Source organism: Barbus barbus (genome assembly GCF_936440315.1).
Source record: "Barbus barbus genome assembly, chromosome: 5".
Taxonomy (NCBI): Eukaryota; Metazoa; Chordata; class Actinopteri; order Cypriniformes; family Cyprinidae; genus Barbus; species Barbus barbus.
The window spans coordinates 29,402,262-29,421,146 of NC_136733.1; the positions used below are offsets into that span (position 1 = coordinate 29,402,262).

The following is an 18,885-nucleotide window of genomic DNA, read 5'->3' on the forward strand; positions in this document are numbered from 1 at the left end:
AAGAGGAAGGGGGCAGAGTGAAAGAGAACCATTCATTAGTCTATGGGAGAAGAAACTGTCAGTTATAAGAACACGTCAAACCAATTTTCTTTTTTATTTCTTTGAAACAGGTGGCTTGTAACAAAACAATCCCCACTCAAACAAGAGCCATATTTTCATTACAACAAAGACAAGACTCTGACCCTCCAAACATTCAAAACCACACACGTTTATCAACGTTGTCTGCTGGACCATCATCTAGTGGTTACAAGCAGAGCCCTGACATCACAGATGAGATCAAAAGACAAAGTGTTACTATAACCATTTGAATTCCTATTAAGGATGAAGTTCAATAAAGGAGAATTGACAGAGAGAGTGAAATTACATGTGCAGTGAGAAGAATAGAAATGCATGTTATTTTGTATTATGCATGATATCTGTGAGGTCAGAGCATGAAAACTGCAACTGGGAGATGGAGAGGAATAGGTTGTACGTAAGTGGTAGCCTGAGAGTAAAAGTATATAGAGAGTGGTCCCAGAAGGTATGTGGACACTTAAACCACACTTAAAAATGTATGAACATTACATTAGATATTGACATAAGTGGCATTTAGAAGTGATCCTTTGATAAAAATTATTTAAAGATATTTAAACCGTTCAAAAGTAAAATGTTAGGAATAGTTCCCCCAAAAATGAAATTATCATAATTTACTATGTTGTTGTATGACTGAGAAACACTCTAAATGTAATTGGTAAAAGTAATGGGGGTCTTGGTTCTGTGAAACACTCTAGCCAGTCCCACAAGGATTTCACATTTATTTTCTTTTTTTGTGATTTTTGCACTTAAAATTACATTTTTTTTGGCAGTAATTTCCAGAAATCTTGCATTGTTTTTTTTACGATACCACATTTAGCACTCACTACATGTACTATGTAAATGACAGAAAAAAAAAAAAATCTTATCCACTACCGATACAAAACTTTTAGGAAAATTATTGTTATTTTTAAATATTACAACAATAGGACAAAGATGCAAATGAGACTAAACATTTTTCAAATAGGTTTAGTATTCAGGTTGAAAATACTACAGAAATGGAATAATTAAATGTAATTATTTTTTATTTATCACACTACTGCATCAATAATGTTACATAGTATTGCGCTTTTTGTGATTATTTTGCTTTATTTAGCTTATTTTGCTAAAATACTACATTTTGCTGATTCCGCAATAGTAGAAACGCAAAAAATTAGCTGTCTTGCATTATTTGTTTTTAAGTGCCATTTGGTTTGATATCTAATGCAATAACATTATACAACTTTAAGTACAACTTAAGTCTCTAAATACTTGTTACGGCCACAAAGTCTGTGTTTAATTATATAAATCCTGTATAGCATGGACAATCTTGCCCACGAGTTACGTTTATTTGAACACACAACAGACAACAAAGCACATCAAGATGAACAGAACAGACCAATCAGAAAACACACATCCATCAACTCAGCTGTCAATCAAAACCAGTCAAAATGTAATTTCCATCTGCATCATGCCAGAGTAACTTACCAGAGAAGTTCCGTGACACAAGCATGGTGGTGAGGATGGCCCCCTGTGAGGAGAGAGAGGAAATATAACCTCTGCGTGTGTAAAATTAGAATTGAGCAAGCATGTGTGTGTGTGACCATGAAACACACCTTGAGTTTCCTCCTGGCGTTGAACTTCTTCAGGCATTCCACAGTCTCTTGTCTGTGCATCATGGAAGCCACAGTAGAGCGTTGCTATGGAAACAATTAAGGAAAATATTTTATACGGTGTATCTATACCTGCTTTTTGCTGTTTCAGTATAAGTGTTTATATGTCTGCATGTGCGGGTCGGTGAATACGTACGCAGACCCATGGGTGTTTGAGAGCTTCCTGTGCAGTGATTCTCTTGGCAGGGTTTATGGTTAGCATTTGATTGATGAGATTTTTGGCTTCAGGAGTAACTGTGTCCCATTCTGGAGATGGAAACTATTAAATAATAAAAAGACTATTACTCTACAACTACCACTTTGCTCTGTTAACAAGCACTGCAATGCATCAAAACACCTGCTGGAATCTGCAGTTTTGAACTCGTGTGTCTCCTAGAAAAATAAATCACCTATCAAAGTTCCAATTCCTCAATTTCCTGAACGGTGCTATGCAGAATAGGCTCAGCCAAAATGGCACATATTGGACAACAATGAGTATTAATTCCCAAACACATTTTTGAATCATGTAAAATTATACTAAAATTACTTCACATACAAAATATTATCAAAAATCCCACACTCGTGCTGCATTTATCAAATAAATAGCCATACTAAGAAATACGCAACTTTTGGAAAGATGTTTTTAAAATAAATCTGTTCAATTTCTAAAACTCTATATAGACAAACAATGTCTTTAAGTGATAAAAATGTGCCATCTTGAGTTAAACTAATGAAATATTCCAAAATTGTGATAGCAATAAATGTTTTTATAATGAGAAACCTTTAAACTTAAAACCTTTATTTGAAATACAGTATTTTAGCAAAAAAACTGAAAAGATGTTAAACTCACATCATAAGCTCCCGCTTTGATCTGTTGATAAAGTTTGTGCTGATCCTCGTCCCAGAAAGGCGGATATCCAACCAGCAGAATGTACAGAATCACACCTTAATAAAGAGAATGAAAAAAATTATCAAAATAATCATGCTGTTGTTATTAACATTTTTGAGGCTGTTGCATACATTATAGTCACCCCATGCCATAATTTATTTACAATACATTCATTTCATACTAAGCATACTTCAAATCCATTAACATATCACTTCAGACTTATATAAAATTATAAATAAACTTTATTTGTAATATTTCTTTATTGCACAGTGCACATTTCTTAATATAGTGCCTAAATTGTGTTTTAATATCACTATTAATAAGGATTGTATGATCTCTGTATATCAGTCATTAAATAAAGGTAAGTATATTTGCAATAGTTCCACTTCAGCACAATCAAATATACAGTGTATCTTTATTTGGACTTTAGCACTACTTCTGCACAATTAAAGCGCGTTAAGTACAAAATTAGTTGTTCCAATTTAGCAGAATTTAAGTATACCAAAAGTACAATTGCGTGGTATTTTTATTAAGCACATAAATACGTAAAACCCTCTAAAACCAGACAACCAGACCAGTTTGACCAAGACAGGAGTCCAGCTTTAGGAGACCAGGTTTGCTTAGCTCTTTTTCAGCACAGTGAAGGCGGCAGCATGGCAGCTTAGTTTTGATGGACAGCACAGAAAACGCTTGTAATTTCTTCAGAATGAGCATGTGCTTGTCACTGTTTTTGTGTTTATTTACCGCAAGCCCAGATGTCCACCGGTTTGCCATATGCTTCCTTCCTCAATACCTCGGGGGACAGGTAACCTGGTGTCCCTGCAAATCCTGTAAAATACCCGGTAAAATGTGACAAAAGCATCAGCAGTAAGTACAATCAAGTTCTAAAGTGTTTGTGATAAGTCATGCGAGCGTCTCTCTCTCTCAAGCTACAGGTTTGCAATGTTTACATACCAAACCATGCCTGCTGGTCTCCCTGCACCTCAATGGCCAGTCCAAAGTCGGCCAGTTTCACAGCAGCATTCTTGCACTTACTGGCCAAGAGCAGATTCTCTGGCTGAGGGGACAACGAAGACAACATTTCTCCTGCCTTAACACACAACTTTACCGCTTCAAACACACACACTCACAGTAACAAACACACTGTGCATGCTGACACATTTCACAACAAAAATAGATAGTCAAATAGCTATCACACGGTTTTAACATAAAAACCAGCTCACATTTAACGCTGTGTATAGTCAACCTCCCAAATCTGATTCTGTGATATTAGCTGAAGAAGCAGATTGCTTCTAAATGAAGAATGCAGGAAAAAAAAAAAAAGATGTTTGTCTTCACTGGTAATAAGAGTCTGTGCGCGTGCGTGTGTGTGCATTTTCCTCCCAACTGACCCAGATTATCTAGCCTCATTATTCTCTGTCACTGATGGATGCTAATAATGTGATATCCCCTCTAGTGCCTCCCGATGCTTCCGCTAGCACACACGACACAATCTTATAAATCATAGTGCTAGCAACACTGCTCTATAAGAGCAGGCTAACAAACCAAATACACAGTCACACACACCTTAAGCACTGCACCAGCTTTTCCTGCATTGCAGGGTCTGGTGGATCTAACATTCATTCCCTCACTTTCTTATTCATGGAGACTGCAGCTAAAATGATTAAAACTGTGACAAAAAATATATACACTGCCGAGTTGGGGTCGGTAAAATTATTTAAAAAATCATCATAATAAAAATACTTTAATGCTGCTAGGATGGATTTAATTGATCAAAAGTGAAAGTAGAGATATTATTTATCGTTATACATTATAATTTTACAAAATATTTAAAATAAACACTTTTGTTTAAACTTTCTATTCTTTAAGAAATTCTAAAAAATGTATCCTGGTTTCCACAAAAATATTAACCATCACAAATGTTTTCAACTATATTAATAGTAAGAAGGGTTTATATTAGAGCTGCATGATTCTGGATAAATTGAGAAACACGCTTTTTTTTTTGTTTGTTTTTTTTTTAAGAGATCACGATTCTGAACTAAGCAAATAAAATGTCATTTATAAGAGGCTGTGACAAAATGTTAAATTGCCTCATTCTATTAAGTTTAATTCATTTTAATTAATTATTTAAAAAAAAGTTTGGAATGAATAATTCAATGACTCACATAAATAGGCTACTTTACTTGTTCCATTACTGAATGAATCAGCAGTTTTGAACAAATCTCTTGAATGAATGATTCAATGACTAATGCATTTTTTAACAGTCACTAGTGTAATGCAATCAAGGTTTAATAGACAGAGGAATCGTTGTCATTTCGAAATAAGATCACATGGGTGTTTGAATCGAGATTGCGATCTTTTAATGATTAATAGTGCATCTCTAATTTATATGTATATTCATTCACATTCATTCATATATATAATTAGTTCACTGCTTTCATTAGAAACTAAGACCGTAGGGTTCTCTGATGATCAATAACATTTAAAATAACAAACCAATATTTTTTTTAGCATATGCAGAATTATCGGACATTTATAATTATAACCTAAGTCCTATGAAAATTATCGAGATATTAATACACGCGAGTAACTATGGTTGCAGATGCAGATTCAACTTGCTCTCAAGTGCTCACAGACCAGCTTTGACCGTTCCAATTTTGGTGGACGTCTTACATACAGCAGCCTATCGAAAAAGTCGCTAATGAGGCATTTACATCTACATCTATGGAGCAAATTTGGCTCCTAAAAGTTTCATTTTGAGTCAGGGGGTATTTACTACTTTTCTACATTGTTATCCGTTCCATAATGCTCATTATCACAATCACCTCACCACCATACCTTCATTAAAATGTCCTAGATTTGGTCTCCATCCTCAGCAGCACTCAGCTAATGCATAGTGCTTCCCCCCAAAAAAAGGGGGGTTAAACATGCGCTCTGCTGAGGGCTGGAACATCAGCAGCTAATCCCAGCCTTAAAGCTCAGTAGTGGGAGGAATTTTGATGAACAGCGCCCTCTGAGAACAAATCTAGCAAAGATCTGCAAAAATCTCTCTCAAATGGGCATGGGCACAGCTATGAATCAAAGTACATATATATGCATACACTGACAAACACAGCTGGATGCACTGCTTAAATTGGCTTGAGTTGGTTTAGTTTACTTGCTTAGCTCAGTAAAATCCAAAAAAGCATGAATGTTGATAGACGTGTCATGTGCTTTTGTGTCTGTGTGTGTGTGTATGTGCAAGTTCGCTGCTCTTTTCTGCAGTGGCATTCCTGTCATGACCACTCAGATTCCCGCTGTGGAAGAGCGCGTGCCCCAGGCTTCCATTCAAAAGGGCACTCCAGTGTGGGCAGACACTGATAGCGTGAAACCAAAGTGCTGGTACTGTCAGAGTAGAGTACGGAGATGACCGCAGCAATGCTGTTTTTACCATTTACCTGGTTTCTTTTTCTGGATACTGCTACAGTGAAACTGAAGCTTGAATCTAAATGGATTAAATCTAGCAATGCACCAAAATTTCACTTACTGTAAATATTTGAAATATAAAAAAAAGAATGAATTTGCAGTTTTTAATGATTTAACGTTTTGGAAGGCCAAAATCATCGATTCAAAAGAGTAACGATTGTAAAGAGTATTACCATATTTTATCCACAAAACCTAGATAAGCTACAAAAGATTAACATGTCAGCATTATGGACACACTTAACAACGATGAAAAATTATGCTAAAATAGCAATATTCAAAAGTAGTTCAGCTGAAACGGAGTAGTTCAGCAACTTAAATTTTGGTTTCATATTTCTATGCTAATTAAGTCAGTTTGAAGCACCTGATTTATTGATATACATCTGGATGTAATTTTGCACGTGCTCTTTACAGACGTCATGTCGATAAAAGCACACAATTCAAAGTGCACCGTTTTCAAAAAGATCTGTGCATTTTGAAGAAAACCTGCAGATAAATGTGTATTTATAAAGTGACATTACAGATATACAAGTCACAATCAAACCACTTACACATGCATACGAGACATACAAACAAGACAAACAAGCAAACCACATTAAGAACCATTTATAAGATTGCCATCAACAGATAAACATGCAGCATGCATTCCGAGACGGCTTCTCTTCACCGACAAACCGCAAAGCATTAACTATGAAGGCATGGGAGATTTTTGGCAGTTATGATAAGCATCCTAGGCTAATTTCTGGCCGGTTCACACTGTAATCTGACTGCAAAGCATGCCAGGTACTGTAGCGTGACAGACTGACAGTAGTTGAATTAAGTCTAGGAACAACATTTCCCAGAAGCACACTGCGTTTCACAGAAGGTCAAAAGGTCAGAAGGGAGCAGTCAAATGCCATTGCAGTGCACTCAAACCTGGACATGACGACTGCGACCGCGACCCTGATGTCTACACTGACTCTCTGGTCAATAAAAGCAATCTAGATAAGAGTTATATTGTCAGAGTTAATTAAATTTGGTCTATTTTTATTTATATTATTACAGACATTTTAGTGGGAGTGCTTTTGAAGTTCAAAAGAGACATTTATCTTGCTTGATTAACTAAAATCAATGTTGCTCTTCAAGTCAGTCCAATTAGCGCAGTCTTACCTGAACATTCATGAAAGTGAATTTATCACCAGCAGTGGCCAAACACAGCAACACACAAGCACGTAAGCCATGCACTATCACTGTGTTATATCAGACTGACCTCCCATGCATTTCTCAACCTTATTTTCCCCCATTTTCGCAGGGAGACCAAAAGTGCCTATCAGTAATTACGTCAGTCAAATTGACACAGCGGTAGGCACGGATTTCTGCATACCAACTTTTATGAGCACACACACAAGTTCACACACTCGAAGGACAGAGATGACATCATAACCGTCACTTACCTTCAGGTCTCGGTGCACCACGCCCATTTGATGGCAGTGAAGCACCGCCTCCAGGATTTGCTGGATGCAGTGACTGCATGCAAACAGCAGGGGGCGCATGTTAGTCTGAGCAGCGATACAGTCCCGTGCACAGGCCAGAGGTGAGGGGTATTTGGCGAAGGTAAAAAAATGTAAAAAGGAAGGGGCAGGGCGTTTCTCTCTAGACTCAAGCCTTGCCTCCACGTAGCTAAATATCGGCATACATTAATAACCGAAATAAAAAAGCTTAAACAAAACCGCAGGTGGATTTCAGCATCAACAGAAAGCAAAACGTTAATAAGAAAACTTGTTTAATATAATTTGATTCAATTGTGATACATCTAAAATTGGGTATAATATTAACATTATTATATGGAGGCAATGCTTTGTGTCAACATACAGTATATGACCTGTCCCATTAAATTACGGCAAAGTATAAGTTTCCAAAAGATTGTGTTGTTATAATTCAAAGTGTAAGTTCCCTATTGTTTTTCCACTAGTCTATTATTATGTACTTTGAACAGCTTTAGATTTTTGTTTAAAATAGTGATCATAATAATAATAATAATAATCATCATAAGCCTCATATTTTTTCTTAAAAGCATGAACTGCTCACCTAATGGATCGGAGATTAACTCAATCTAAAAAGCCAAAAATGCAACAAAACTGCATTTACATACACCATAATTATAAAGTTTAAAGTCAGCAAGAACATAATTTTTTTGAAGAAATTAACACTTTTATTCAATAATGACACATTGCAAGTGACAGTGAAGACTCGTACATTGCTACAAAACATCTCTATTTTAAATAAAAGCCTTTTTTGTTTTTTACTTTCTACACTGTAAAAAAAAAAAAAAAAAAAAAAAAAAAAGTCGAGCCAACTTAAAATTAATGCAACCAGCATCAATAGAAGTTGAGAAAACTCAAAAAACTGCTGAAGCTGGTTGCCTTAAGTTGGCTCAACTTTATTTATTATTTTTTTTTTTTACAGTGTATTAGTCAAAGAATCCAGAAAAAAATGTATCTCAGTTGTCAAAACCCATAAGAAATGTTTCTTGAGGAGCAAATCTGCTTAAAGAATGATTTTTTGAAGGATCATGTGACACTGAAGACTGTGCTCAGCTTTACATTAATGCAGAAAAGTTATTTAAATTGTAACATATCACAATATTGTTGATTTTACTGTATTTTTACTGTACAAAGCACTGGTGGGTATAATAAACTTTTTCTAAAAAAAAAAATTCACCTTTTCCAAAATTGTAACAAGCGTGCACAACAAGCACACTTTGAAAAAGCATCTGAAATAAACAGCAAACTAGCCCAAAACCTGTGGGCCATTCATGATGTTGATTTGCACCATTATTTACATGACCTAGACATAGGTAAATAAGCACAATACATTTAAAGCCATTTAATACTGCACTGCAACCTTGTAATATTTCAATTACAAAGACATGCCACTAAGTCCATTTCATCTACAACATTACGGCAGCTTCCTATACCCTCTGGATTCTGCTAATTGCTGCTTGCAGCTCTACTCCTCTCCTCCTCCCTAGGGCAGTAAAAGAGGGTTTTGGAAATTAACCTTGAAGTACTTCATACAGAGTAACACAGCTGTATATCTATGCAATCTATCATAAATATAGTGTCATGAGAGTGTAATGCAGTTTGAGTGTTGAGGAGTGTAGGATACACGTGCACACACGCATGTGAGCTGGTTGCCAAGAGACCCCTGCATTTTTCTATGCACGGGTACAGCCTACACCAGGGCGAAAGATGCTTTCGGTATTTAACAGCCCAAACCCAGATCCGACACCCAAGTGATAATACACTGAGGGAGACTGAGGTCGGCGGTGGAGGGAAAGGCAACATCAATTGGGCAAATCAATTAATGCTGTAAATGGCTCTCTAGGTCAAAGCTATTCCATTATACAGCATATCCCATGAGTCAAATCATTCAGTGCTGGAAGAAAAAGATGGGGGCTGCTATAGCTGTTCTACAATCACACAGCACATGGAGGGTGAAGAGAAGTGAGAGAGCAGTGTGTGTGTGTGTGTGAAGGTCATGTGATATGGTGTAACTGAATGACATTAACTGTATTGAAATCTTTAAAGCTACAATCTGACTTACATTACCGTTCAAAAGGTCAGCGAGATTATCTTTTAGAAATAAATTAATACTTTGATTCAGCAAGGACACAAAATGTATCAAAAGTGACCGTAACGACATTGATAATGTTACAAAATAGCTCCATTTCAAATGCTGCTCGTGTGACCTTTCTATTATCAATGAATAATGTAAAAAAGTATCATGGTTGAGACTCAAGTGTTTTCATTTTTTCTTAAGCAGCAAATCAGCATATATGAATGATTTCTGAAGGACCGTGTGACACTGATAACTATAAATAGCTGCTGAATATACAGCTTTGCATCACACAAATAAATTGTAATATATTTCAAATATTAGTGTTTTTACTGCAAAATCTGACCCAAATTTTTGAACTGTAGTGTATTATCAAGCATCAATACATAAAAAGGCAATAATTTCATTTAGAATTAATTTTATTCCGAACAGATCAAATGTTAAACAATATTAACATTCTTGTGAGAAGTAAATTTAGATAATGTAAAGTATTATTATTTAGGAATAATTGCTATATTAGGACTTTGCAGACTGAAGAAGACATAAAAGTTGGGATCAATGTTTAGATTTTTTCTTGGATTTAAGCTTTGATTCTGACACTGACAACCTTTGAAGTCAATGTAGTAATTCCAACTAGGATGAATTTATCCAAAACTAATTGCACATTATTACCATCAAATTTAAAAAGACTGCATTTAATTTAAATTAAATCCATTTTAATCTTTCACACATACTGGAGGATGATTCTGTCATTCTCTCCCTACAAAGTCAAAACAGTATAAATTATTAGATTTACATAAAACTAGAAGCTATTTAAAATCAATCTAGCCTTAATGACCGTATTTGAGTTTTAATGCAGCACTTTGAGCATGAACATTACTGATAGGGACAGTGCTGCATAAATAAAGTTATAGCTGTGATTATTATTATCCATGTGCAGTGTGCACCGCATGAGTTTACTGGCATGTGTGTAAAGCTCTGGCATGGCAGTAAAGTTCAGGGCTGTAAATTAAAGTGCTGCATTTGCTTTCTAAATGTCTCCCATTAAAAGACCACGGAGCATGACATATGGTCACGGCAAATGCAAGACAGACCGTCTCCGAATAAACCCATTTCTCCGAGTGAATCTGTCTGTTTACTCTGCCTTTAAATGTATGAATGCATAGAGGGATATTTGGATATTAAAACCATGTAAGGTTTTGTGCATTCATCATAGCGTGTGCGTGTGTGTTTCTTCACACCTCCCCCAGTGTCAGCTGCTGATCATGGCTGGACTGCAAGAGAAGATGCGTGTATGATTGTGATTTTGTGTGCATGTGTAGGGGTGAGACAGGAAGTTTCACTGTGTTTCAGCACAAAATCTCCACTTGAAAGAACTGCTGTAGACATTAAAATGTCTAAAAATGTACTGAAACTCACTATGCTGCCTTCTCTAATATTAGCTTTATTCCCTGTACTAACGTCACTAAATATTACAGTATTTGAGTCTCTTCTTCAACCCTTTATGAGATAGAGAGCAATTTAAGCACTAACTTTTGCAAGAATCTTCAATGAGAAGTAAAACTGCAGTCACACTTTATTTTAAGGTGTTCTTGTTACAGAGTAATTATACATTTATGTACTGAGTAATATTAATTAACTATGTGTACTTACTATATGGTTAGGCTTAGGGTTACTTGCATGTAATTATGCCCCATTTATTGTTATTACAATAGTAAATACATGTAACGTGTAACAAGCACAGCTTAAAATAAAGAGTTACCAAAATTACAAATCTACAAATACCGTATCTGCGGAAAGATGACAGTAAAATATACTATTGTTTAAAGTAAGAGAATGACTGGCGGTTCATTATACTGTTGATACTATTCATTCAAATGCCGAAAAAGACTAAAACTAATAAAACAAGATGATTGCGGAGTTCCCGAACCCACCCGACCGACTGTATAATCGTATAAAAAAAGATGTTCAGGAGCCAAAACAAACTCATCCCAGAAAGTTCGCTTTGGTGAGCTGTTTTGAACTGCCGAAACAAACTCAAAACAAACTTTTTTTCGGCCTGATTTTGTTCGTCATATCAGTTCGCTCTTCGATTTCGTTTATTGGGGCCTTGAGTCCCGTAAATTATCGTTCCATGTGTGTACAGAACAGCACTCACTCCCACATTTGTAACCATTGCATCATTCTGTCGTCTTGCGGAGTGAATAAAAGTTTAGCGTTTGTTATGTGCCATTTTTTAACTAAGACTCCTTTTGTCTGTGGATTTGAACTAAACTACTGCTGATAGCCGTGCAGCGTTGTGTTTATGCTCAGGAGGCTGCTTTAGAGAGTTGCCATGTCCTCATATTTACAAGAGCTTTTAGGAATGTTGTTTGGTCTTATCTAATAAAGATAGGCACTTTGTGAAGTTAATAAAGTGGTCTGTTGTGGATATGAGATATGATTTTTTTTGGTGTTATAAAACAAAGCATTTGGGTGTTTTAGTGTTTTTTGTGCTCGTCCTCGTTTGTTTCTATGAAGATCTGGCAACACCGACACTTTACCGCAGGGCTCATGAGCGCAGCTAGCCCCATGTTAAGACTTCTTTCACTGTTATTTTCTTGCATCTCACATACAGACGAAGACACTGATGTAGCCTACGCTCAAATACGTCATTAACAACTAGTTGTTCAGTTTAGTTCCGTACACACTGCATAGAATTTCTGTAAATCCTGTTGTCACTACCTGTATTTTATCGGGAGTTAATGCGGTTGTCACTCCCGTGTTTTAGTGAATTATGTGTGTACAGAACGCGATTAAGGAGTAAAAGGTGAACTGACAACCGAATCTAGCTGCAGTGTATACGTGGCCAATATGGACTAGTGTCTGTGAATATTAAACTGCAATAGACTGCTATTGAAATATAAAATCTGCATATGCATCTCAAGCGTACTAAAGCATGCTAGTGTTTCCAGCATCTGCCATCTCATTATATGAGGATGGTCCGGTATGAACTTCATCTCCAGAGCTGCTCTGACAGCTCATTTCATGAGTATTTCACCCCCAGAGCTGCTCTGAGAGCTCATTTCATGAGTATTTCACCATTACATTCCATAAAAAATATTGTTAGACACACAGGAAGTCAGAGGTCTACATTATAACCCACCAAAATAAAAGCTTGGCTCGACTTGTGACAAAAAAAAAAAAAATGTGACAATTATTACTATTATACAATAGAACGTACTTCTCAAAGTAAAAAAAAAAACAGGAATATTGTGCAATATCACAATTTATTGCCCATGTTTTAATTTAAACAGTAAACCATTGTTGTGCAGCACTTTGTCTGGCAAAAAATGAGAGGAATTGTTCAAATGTGACCCTGGGCCACAAAACCAGTCTTAAGTCGCTGGGGTATATTTGTAGCAATAGCCAAAAATACATTGTATGGGTCAAAATTATCGATTTTTCTTTTATGCCAAAAATCATTAGGACATTAAGTAAAGATCATGTTCCTTGAAGATATTTTGTGAATTTCCTACTGTAAATATATCAAAACTTAATTTTTGATTAGTAATATGCATGCAACGAACTTCATTTGGACAACTTTAAAGGCGATTTTCTCAATATTTAGATTTTTTTGCACCCTCAGATTCTAGATTTTCAAATAGTTGCATCTTGGCCAAACATTGTCCTATCATAACAAACAATACATCAGTGGAAAGCTTATTTATTCAGCTTTCAGATGATGTATAAATCTCAATCTCGAAAAATTGACCCTTATGACTGGTTTTGACAAAAATGTCATTACATTTTAAAAGATTAATTAAATTGATCAAATTTCATGCATTAATTTGATTACCACCGTTTTTCATTAGAAATTTGTGTTAAATTATAAAACACAGAATCCAGAAAAATTAAAACAGACAACACAATTTCTGGAAATAATTAAAACATTGTTAAAAACAAATGTTGTTAAGGTTGTATGAATTCAATTTACTTTTTGATTAGAATTGACCTTAAACAGCTTGCCCAGCATTTCTGACACAGAAAACATGGTAAATAATGAACAAAGTCATTTAAGAATGTTTATACAAAAACCACTATAAATCTAACCATAAATATTAATTTAATTATGATTTAAGGGATAGTTTTTATCATTTAATCACCCTCATGTCATTCCAAACCTGTTTGCCTTACTTCTGTGGACATGCAAGAACATACAAACAGTTTTGTAACAACATGAGGATGAGTAAATGATGATAGAATTTTCATTTTTGGGTGAACTGCCCCTTTAAACATAATAGTAATAGAAAGTAAGAACGAATAACTAAAAACCTCACAAGCAAAAATACCCATGACACCTTGAGCGTTCTGATCGTCTGCATAACGGCGTCAAGCTAAAGATCAAGCACAGGAAGTAAGGATTCAGGAATTTTGGGACGGCAGTCAATGGATTAGGAGAAGCCCATGATGCCATACACAGACGGACAGACAGACAGACAGACAGGCTACAGCTACAGACACACAGACAGGTGCAAGCAGGGGCAAACAGACTGGCCACAGACAGGCAGTGTGTGAGCTACATACTGACCTTCAGGTCCCTGTGCACTATGTCATGTTGGTGAATATGATGGACACTGTCTAGAATCTGATGGATACAGTGACTGTGAAGACAAAACGGAAGAAAAGAAAAAGAAGAGGGAGAAAGGGAGCGAGGGGTGAAGGGGGAGATGTGAGGATGGATACAGTGAAATCAAACGATTGATGGAGTGATGGCAGTGCATTGAACGAAAGGAGCGCAGATGATAGAGAAAACAAGGTGATGGGTTGAATTGATGCACGAGAGATGGGAGGAGTGATGTAAAAAGTGAGGGAGGAGAGGGAGATGGGAGGGAGGAATTAAAAGGAGAGAGGGAAGTGAATGGTGGAAGTGAAGAGACAGAACCATTTAGACATAAAACACATCACTGTCAACAACAAGAACAACATCAGAGCGAGAAAGAAAGAAAGAGAGAGAGAGAGAGAAGGTGAGGAGGAGTGCGTGTTAAATCTGAGGATGTGAGAATAAATGCTGGTGTGGTGTGGGGAGACTTACTCTATACATATACTGTGTCTTTGAAGGGCAATCAGTCACACACACGATATTTATAACAACATTTTGTTTTTAGGTATTATGGTTCAAAAGTTTGGGGTCGAAGATGTTTTTGAAGTAAGTCTTTAATGCTCACCAAGGCTGCATTGGAAAATACAATAAAAATAGTAATTTTGTGAAATATTATTAGAATTTAAAAACTATTTTCTGTTTTAATATATTTCAAAATGTAATTTATTCTTGTGATGGCAACGCTGAATTTTCAGCATCATTACTCAAGTGTAACATGATCCATGAAACATTTTTAATCACTGAAAACTTATCTGCTTAATATTTTTTGGAAACCTTGATACATTTTTTTTCAGGATTCTTTGATGAATAAAATGATCAAAAGAACGGCATTAAAATAAAAATAAAAATCTTTTGTAACCTTATAAATGCCTTTACTGTCACTTGTTCAATAAAAGTAACAATTTCTTTAAAAATAAAACAAAAATACGAAAGAGACAAAAACATACAAATCAATTATTGTACATATGAGAACGTTTGTATTTTTGTCAACCTACTCTAGTACGTTTAACATTTCAACCTACTCTAGTAGATTTGAACATTTTAAGGCAAAATTCATCCAAAACTACGTCCTAACCTGGCACAATATGCCAAGTTTTCAGTGATTCTTTTATTGTCCACACTGAATACAAAACTGCTACATGATATGATATTAATGTATGGTTATGACAGGATTTTAGACCAGTGAGATTTCACAGTGGGCAGGGCTAACCAGCATAAAGCTACAGAAATAGAAATTAATAAACAGAATGACCTTCCAAACATCACCTGTCAACCACAGTCATATCTTCATAGTTAGAGATTTTATTAGGCCAACTTGTTTCTTTAACACGTCGCATTATCACAATTTATTCACGATATCAAATACTTTTCTAAACCTCAAGGCCAAGTTATGTGGTAAAATTAACTATAAACAAACAAAAAAAAAAAAACGAGATCGACAAACACCAAATGATAGATTAGTAAAGTGCTTTTCACTGATTTAAATCACTAAACCTTGGGCCCGTTTCCATTCACAGTAGCTTCATACCCTGCTTCTGTCACACGTCCAACAAAAAGAGCCACAACACAGCGGAGTAGGTGTCACTGACACTATCACACACAGAATGAGAGAGCTAAAATATCTGAATAAAAGAGAGAAGGCAGACAGAACGAGAGAGAGACAGGTAGAGAATAGGAGGAGGGGAGAGAGATGAAGCCCTAATTACGTGTGTTAATTGGAGCCCTAGTTTCTCCCTCTCTCTGAGGAGGCAGGGGGCAGCGCACGGCTGCAGGGCTTCACAAGAAGAGGGGCATTTAGAGTGAAAGAGAGAACAACAGAGAGGGAGAGGAGGGAGAAGGAGAAAGAAAGAGAGAGAGAGGAGGGACAGACAGCAGGTGGCTAGAAGCAGGTCATCAGGAGACGAGCACAAGGGAAGAAGCGGAGATGTTTCTTGCATCTATTCCTACAAAAGAAACAGGCTAACATTTGATTTCTTAGTCACAGTTAAAATTTCTAAACATATCTAGAAAGCAGTGTGGTAACTGATAATTCACTTCTAACTAATATTTCTAATATTCACTTCTAACTGATAATCTTTGTACAAATACATTTATTTTCCTGTAACAGATTACATTTAAAAAAATAAAACACAAATAATAAATGTGAAAAAATGTAATAATAATTTTACATGATTGCCATGTGTGTGTGTAGTGACATACTGCCAAGTATGGTGACCCATACTCGGAAATCGTGCTCTGCATTTAACCCATCCATCGTGCACACACACAGCAGTGAACACACACACACCGTGAACATACACCAGGAGCAGTGGGCAGCCATTTATGCTGCAGCGCCCGGGGAGCAGTTGGGGGTTCGGTGCCTTGCTCAAGGGCACCTCAGTCGTGGTATTGAGGGTGGAGAGAGCGCTGGACATTCACTCCCCCCACCTACAATTCCTGCCGGCCCGAGACTCGAACCCGCAACCTTTGGATTACAAGTCTGACTCTCTAACCATTAGGCCACGACTTCCATTACTATTTATTTTATAAAATAACAACAATAATATTATTAGAGTATATTAGCAACTAGTGTTGTCAAAAATATCGATATTTCGATAAATATCGATACTGAAATATCTGAATGGTACCAATATTAATTTCCCGAAGTATCGATACACCGATACTAGCCGAGCTGTCACTTTCACTTCTCTCCAAAGGCGCGTGGACAAGCACCACACGTGACCGCACTCGTCTCCTTCGCTCTGGTTAAATAGCAAAAGTGAAGTGAATAGAAAGATGACTGCTCTGGTTGTTAAAGAACACAGCAGGAGCGCTATCTGTAGGGATCTATGATCTCCGCGATGCAGAGAACGCGCACGGAATCCAGTCATAAAAACGGAATTTACAGTTTAACGCGGAATGTCACGGAATTGGCAAAGTTTGGATGAATTAATCAAAAGTAGGTCATTACACTTAAATCAAATCGCGATATGGACTAGTATCTGTAGATATTAAGCTGCAAAAGTGGATTTAAATATGAATCCTGCATGTTCTGCGCGTCTCTGTGTGAATGTGCTGCACGTGCGGTTTTGTTTACTAATGTGGCGCTCGCGGTGATTTCAGCCTCTGCCGTCTCAATGAGGACATAAATACATCAACAATATCTCCAGAACTGATCTGAAAGGCACTTTACGACCATTTTACCATTTAATTTGAGTAAAACTAGCGTCATATCATACACACACAGAACTTTAGAAGTATTCACGGCAACCCGTCAAAATAAAAGTTTGGTTTAACTTTTATTAAAAGTCTATTAAAGACCGTGTGCCAGAAACAGGCTATATTACTATTATTTAGTAGAATGTACATAATACTACTACTTACTACTACTGTTAATTTTTTTAAAAGAAATAAATCACAAAATATTTTAATTTTAATAGTAAATCCCCTTCATTTGCCAAAAATGTAAATGTTTAATTTTCATTAATTCAAATATAAATTAATTAAAATTGTTTTATGCCTTCATCTGATATCCAGTGAAATTTAAATACACAACACAGAATTTCTGAGGGGGAAAACACATTTCATAAGGCTACTGTAAGAATAAATAAAAATTGTTTGTATGCATTCAAATAATTAGACATGCTAAAACATGTCTAATTATGAATTTGGTAGCAATAAAACATAAGGTGAGAAAAAAATAAAACATTTCATACGGCCCTAAACGTGTCATTTTTGTTACACTTTTAATAAATTAAATGTTAAATTGTATAATTTTCATGATTTTAATGAATTAGACATGCTTTTAGATTTATAGCATTTAATTTGACCATTAAAAAAAAAAAAAAAAAAAAGAGTCCAGAAAAATTCAAATGGAAAAAAACGAAATCCAGAAAAATTAAAATGGAAAAAATTGAATGCAGAGAAAAATAAAATGGATTTCATAGGGCCCTATATCTGGAAATATTTTGGTTATGAAGCAAATGAGAATATCACAAATAGAACTTTGGATTTTAATAGTACATATATTAGTAAACGCTAGTTTCAATTAAAATTGAACTAAGATTAATAAAAGATTAATAAATAAATCAAGAAATGCAGTACCTCAAGACATTTTTTTGTTCATGTAAAATATACCGCATGTTCTCGACTTGTTACATTTATCTTTAAATTAAAAAAAATTACCCCCTTAATATTGTGGCAGTTTTTTCTCCGTGGTATCGAAAATGGTATCGAATATCGATATTTTTCAAGGTATCGTATCGAAGTTAGAAATTCCAGTATCGTGACAACACTATTAGCAACAATAAAATATTATAAAATAAGTTATAATAATTATTATTGTTATTATTTATATATTATTGTTGTTGAAAGAAATTTCGGTAACACTTAAAGCCTTTATGTATGATGCATTATAAACGGTTATTAAAGGGTATAATGCATTGTAATTATTCATAATGTGTTTTGTAATAGATTATCGCTTGTAAATAATTTATGATGCATGGTGCATAATGCATAGTGTAATAATGAACTGATAAGTGTTATAATGTATTAACTGTGGATTCAATTATGATATTGTACAATGCATTATACGGTGCATTACAAGACATAAT

At 35.6% G+C, this 18,885-nt stretch overlaps 1 protein-coding gene across 4 annotated transcripts in view; it reads right to left on the minus strand.

Annotated features, from left to right (window-relative positions):
- LOC306870265 (calcium/calmodulin-dependent protein kinase type II subunit beta-like) overlaps positions 1–18,885 on the minus strand; it is a 69,181-nt gene that overhangs the window by 32,634 nt on the left and 17,662 nt on the right. For 2 of the 4 annotated variants that reach the window (XM_079417430.1, XM_079417428.1), the window contains exons 6-12: positions 7,488–7,560; positions 3,547–3,649; positions 3,337–3,420; positions 2,554–2,648; positions 1,861–1,983; positions 1,668–1,751; positions 1,540–1,582 (exon numbers count right to left, since the gene is read on the minus strand). In XM_079417430.1, coding sequence (XP_079273556.1) covers positions 1,540–1,582; positions 1,668–1,751; positions 1,861–1,983; positions 2,554–2,648; positions 3,337–3,420; positions 3,547–3,649; positions 7,488–7,560 — 605 coding nt within the window. Of the gene's footprint in view, positions 1–1,539; positions 1,583–1,667; positions 1,752–1,860; positions 1,984–2,553; positions 2,649–3,336; positions 3,421–3,546; positions 3,650–7,487; positions 7,561–14,221; positions 14,295–18,885 lie in introns of all 4 variants that reach the window. The other 2 variants (XM_079417429.1, XM_079417431.1) reach the window with 1 other exon arrangement.